The sequence below is a fragment of the Tupaia chinensis genome, unplaced genomic scaffold (genome assembly GCF_000334495.1).
Source record: "Tupaia chinensis unplaced genomic scaffold, TupChi_1.0 Scaffold144233_1, whole genome shotgun sequence".
Classification (NCBI taxonomy): Eukaryota; Metazoa; Chordata; class Mammalia; order Scandentia; family Tupaiidae; genus Tupaia; species Tupaia belangeri.
In genome coordinates, this window is record NW_006204091.1 from 69,889 (window position 1) to 75,455 (window position 5,567).

General features: G+C 35.3%; 1 protein-coding gene across 1 annotated transcript in view; it reads left to right on the top strand.

Moving 5' to 3' along the window:
* Positions 1-5,567, top strand: part of LOC106733611 (vomeronasal type-2 receptor 116-like) — a 51,580-nt gene that overhangs the window by 36,229 nt on the left and 9,784 nt on the right. Inside the window, exons 4-5 of the mRNA XM_027767372.1 lie at positions 759-867; positions 5,060-5,565. Of these exons, the coding sequence (XP_027623173.1) occupies positions 759-867; positions 5,060-5,565 (615 nt within the window). The remainder of the gene's footprint in view (positions 1-758; positions 868-5,059; positions 5,566-5,567) is intronic.

The window sequence follows — 5,567 nt, forward strand, 5'->3', positions numbered from 1 at the left end:
AGATTGTTTTGAAGAAAGTGATTACATAAGAGAAGAGGATGACACAGGGATTATTTTAGATATGTATGGGGTACAATAATTAGGTACATCGGAGATATTTGGCAAATAATACATAAAGAGTGCAGTCTGGTGACATGACGGTTAAAGCACTGGACTCACATGGTTGACCACAGACCTGTGGCTTGCTTTCTCACTTTCCCTTCCTCTCTCTATTTCTGTTCAAATTTTAAAATAATAGTAATAATAAATGCAATTAAGTAACTAATTTTTTACAACAATTGAAAAATAGTAATAATACATAAAGAACAAAGGGAAGCATGCTAGTTCTTTATTACAAGTCTTTGTAAGGGTAACACAGTGGTTAAGTTCTGGACTCCCACATGGCTGACTGCATTTTCAGTCCTGGAACTAGAGACTTAAAACTCATGTCTGGCATATGTGCATGGTTGCCTCAAACCCTGACAAGATAATAAAGAATGGATTACAGTGTGGCCATCACACCAGGAGTGTTTTTTCAATTTCTCTGTCTCTCTGCCAACTTTATGTATGTATAGCAAAAATCTCTCTCTAAAACAAAACAATTAAAAGAAAACCTAACTAATATCAATGTAATGGGAGCTTAAATGATACACAGCATAGAACTATTAAAGGCAATAGTTATCCAAAGTGGAGAAAAATAGACATATCATCAAAACAGTTGAAAACATATATGATTATGATTAATAATTCTCTTTTCTGCTCAGACTCCTGAATCTGTGTGTAGTCGCAGCTGTGTTCCTGGATTTCAAAAACTTCCCCAAGAAGGAAGACCTGTTTGCTGCTTTATTTGTGTCTTGTGCCCAGTGTCAGGCATTTCAAATCAAACAAGTATGAAATATATAACTAGATTCATATTCCCTACTATTGCTTGATAAAAGTAAAATTGTTACTATTTGAAACAAAACATGGGAACCAGAAGGTGATGTGGTGGTGAAGGCACTGTCCCATGTGGCTGACTTTGGTTTAATTCCCAATCCTGACTCTTGAGTCATGCCAAGTGCATGTGCATATGTGCCCAAAATCTCCAGAGCAGAAAGTAAAAAAAGGGACTGTGGCAAGGCCATCTCATCTGGAAGGTGATTTCTCACTTTCTATCTCTGCTGAACACACTTGCCCTATAGCAAAACTCTCTCTCTTTCTCTTTCTCTGTCACACACACACACACACACACACACACACACATACACACACGCAGAAATGAATCATAGAGCACTACTGTTCTTAATTCACATATTCATTGATTTGGTATATTTATTTTATAAACACTATTACTGCCCTATTTTGTGTAAGCTGTTATCTGGCCATGCTCATTCTGTTAGGCTCAACTCTGAAATGATTTCCAATGGACACCCTTGCACTTTAGTGCTGGTTAAGACTGTCAATCTTAAATCTCATTCTGGAGCACATTAGTCATGAAATGAGAGATGTGTCATTATCAAGGTGACCTGCAGGTGCCTTAAACTTTGAATCTGACTTTTATACCCAGATGATAAGCACAACATAATAACAGATAATAACAGATAAATTATTATAAAAATATTGTAAACTTTTTTTTTTCTATAAGGCATGTGCTTTTGCCATAAAGACCAAGAGAAACAGAGAGACAGAAAGTGAGAAATCACTCTCCAGAGGGGATGGCCACACTGCAATCCCTTCTCCTCCATTCTCCTCTTAGGATATTGGGCATGCATACACATGGGTCTGGTATGAGTTTAAGTCACCAAGGCTGGGGCTCGAACTGTGGTCATCCACATGGGAGTCCAGCAACATAGCCATTTCACCCACTGCTGGTCCCAAAATATTATAAACTTTTTCAACCATGATCAAACAATTAAGAACAAAGAATGACTAATATCAGGATATTGAATTATATTGCAGGAAGAAAAAGAAACATAGTTTAAACATTAAAGACTCAACATTCTAATCAATTTCACACTTAGGTACCTCAAAATTTGCTGTCATACAAAATATAAAATCAAACAATTGTCAAAGTAAAATGTGGAAATGTGGTACTGGCAATGGTAAAATATAGGAAATTATGCTTCCATTTTTCCAATATATAAGGAATAAATATGGTTTGAATTCTTCCATAATACTTATTCAATTAAGTATTGTTCAATTTCAGGCATTCTAACAATAGAAATCATTTTGATTTTCATTACTAGTAAAAATTAATATTTAAGTTTAGGTTAGAATATGCCAAGAAAAAAATGCTTATATTTTTGTGAATGAATTGCAAAACCAAATGAGTGTGTAAAACAAGAAATAAAAATAGTGGTATGGAGACAGCCAATAGCATGGTGGTTAAGGTGACTGAATCTCACATGATCTGAATTGTGACTTCAGTCCTCCACCAGATGACTTGGAAAATACACCACGAGTTTGTATGTTGTGTAAAATAATGATAAAGGTAAAATATGGTGCAGAAGGGATTGTGACATGACCATTCTACAGAGGTGGTGCTGTCTAAAGTTCTTTTCCTGGGTGTCTCTCTCTAGTGAGTGAATGTGTCTCCCGGGAATTATTTTTAAATGAATAATATGGAGCCAGCAGGTGGTGGGGTGGCTAAGGGTGTTGGACTGCCTCATGGCTGACTGCAGTTTGAGTCTGGGACTGGGTGGCTTTATTTCTCACTTTTACTCCCTCTCTGGTTGAATTTAAAAAAATAATAATGATAATAATCTGGAAAAGATAATAAAAAGCTATTTGGTGATGATGGGGATTTTAATGTCTTTGTATTGACTGATATGCATGGTATTCCTTCTGGAAACAGAATTGTAATGCACTATAAAGTTATATGTGATTCAATGTAATGCAAACAAGATTATGATAATAATAAACAGAATTAATAATAATAAAAACAAATTAAATTAAATAAGTAATTTTAAGAATGAATATTAGGGGCTAGTAGGTAGCATGACTCATAAGATACAGGAATCCCACATGACCGACCATGATTTGAGTCCTAGATCTGGCCACATACTTTGCCACTTTCCTTCTCTCTTTCTGTCTCTGTCTCTCTGTGCTGAACACAAATGCCCTAGAGCAAATTTTAAAATTAATAAAACATAAAACTAAATAAATAATTATATTAAAAAATAAAAAAAAATGAATAGAGAAAGAAAGGGGTTGGGACCCAGAAAAAATAAACACATTCATGTGGGTGCCAAACCTATTTCTGAGACAAAAGTCTGAAATATCTGATGACTCTTGGAATAGAAGTAGGTAATACAAAAAAAATGTGATTAGTTATCATTCTAATTCTTTTTTTCTAAGAACTGTTTATTTAATTCTATCATTATAACTATTAAAATTTGCTATAAATCATGCACACTCACCAGAGAGATATAGGAAGTGAAAGTGAGAAAACAAGTTACCATGTCTGAGACTCAAACTGCAATAAGTCTTGTGGGAGTCTAGGTCTTTTTTAATATTATTTTAATTTCTTTTACACATTCAATCACTATACATCACTTGTAAGGTGAATTTTTCAACATGAATACATTTCCTACCAGTCCAGTCAGGGGTACTCTACATGTTATCATCAACCAGTTATAATTCACTTCTATGCCCCATAAAAGTCTTACCTCTCTGTTTTCCTCTTTAATGTCTTTCCTCAGACTCTCCTTCTTTCATCATCTTCTCACACTATGACCTTAACTGCCATGACACCTGCTGGCCCCCACTGTAATTCTTTGAGAAGATATTGGGTTGTAAGAGTCACAATGTATTTTAGTTTTTTTTACTTTTCTGTGGAAAAATGCATCATGACTTTTTCGACAGCCCAATAATATTGCCTCAGTATTACCAACAGTAAATACTTGAGTAAATATTAGACACATCACCTAGTTTTCTTTAAAAAAACAAAGTAATAAGTGCATACATACTTATTAATTTCCATAATATCTGTGGCTGATTTTCTGCTTCATAATAATAAAAGTGAGTATGTCCAACAGAAAACACATAATGTATAAAGGCAAAAAACATTATCAGCCTCTCAAAAAGAAAAAGAGATTTACAAACTATGTTTTCAAATGTACATAAATGGATATCTCAAAAAGAACATTCCATCTTTCTATCATATAATTATAATAGCAATACCTCAAACAACAGCTATATAGGAGCAATCAAATTCCATTCAAGATTTAAATGTTTTAAATTAAAACAGTTTTCTGAGACTAGCAGGTGTCAATAGTCAATTATTTTTGAACTCCAACATGGCCAAATGCAGTTCGAGTCCCAAACATGATGCTTTCAAACTCATGCTGGGCAGGTGTGTGTACACACCCAAGATCCCAGGAAGAGAATGAAGAAAAAGAGTTTGCAGCATGACCATTCTCTCTGAGGGTGGTTTCTCACTTTTTTCTCACTGTGTCTGTCTCTTTCTCTCTCTGGCAAGCACACATGCCCTAAGGCAAAAACCTCTACCAAAAACAAACAAACAAAAAAAGAAATTAAACTAGTTTTCAACATTTACATAAGACTATTTATGATAAAATTGATATAAAAATTAAAATGTACAATAAGAAAAATAGGTACATAAAGTGACAAGCTATATTCAAGGAAAAATCAATAGAAATTAGGATAGAGCTAGAAATTAAGATATTCCAGGAGAATAAGATATTTCTTGTTATCAGAATATTAAAAAGAAAACTATTCATTTCTGTTGTGATGAACAAATATGATAAGCCATGGAAATATAAAGTTCATTATAAGGAAAACAGCAGAGAGTGTAGAGAAGAAATCTGAAATAAATTCTCATAATTGATGGTATCATTTCACAAGATGGGCCAACCAAGATCTTTAGATGCTAAGACCCAGTTTTAAATCACTTTGGTGCCTGCCATCTGAAGCTGAAAGAATTCTCCCAGTGTCATCAACCAACATAGGCTCTTAATTTGGTATATCTTGGTATTATCTTAGGGATTCATCTGTGGAAAATTACACAGATGTCACCATTTCCTTTAACATGACAATCAATTTGTAAAATTAAATTGCTGGATCTTTGTTTTGTCACCAGATGCAAAGCAGTGTGTCCAGTGCCCATCTCAAGAGTATCCAAACAGTGAAAGAACTCATTGCCTTCCCAAGCCTGTGATATTCCTGGATTTTGAAGATGCTTTGGGGACAGCCATGGGCTGCATAGCTCTGTGCTTCTTTGTTCTCACAGCTGTAGTTTTGGGGATCTTTGTGAAGCACAGAGACACTCCTATTGTCAAGGCCAACAACCAGGCTCTCAGTTTTATTCTTCTCATCTCCCTCCTACTGTGCTTCCTCTGCTCCTTGCTCTTCATTGGTCATCCTAACACAATCACCTGTGTCCTCCAACAAGTTGCATTTGGCCTTGTGTTCACTGTGGCTGTTTCCACTGTTTTGGCCAAAACCATTACTGTGATTCTGGCATTCAAGGTCATGAAGCCTGGAAGAACAATGAGGTGCTTGCTGCTGTCAGGGGCTTCCAACTCTGTCATTCCCATTTGCTCCCTGATCCAAATGATTATCTGTGGAATCTGGCTGGGAACCTCTCC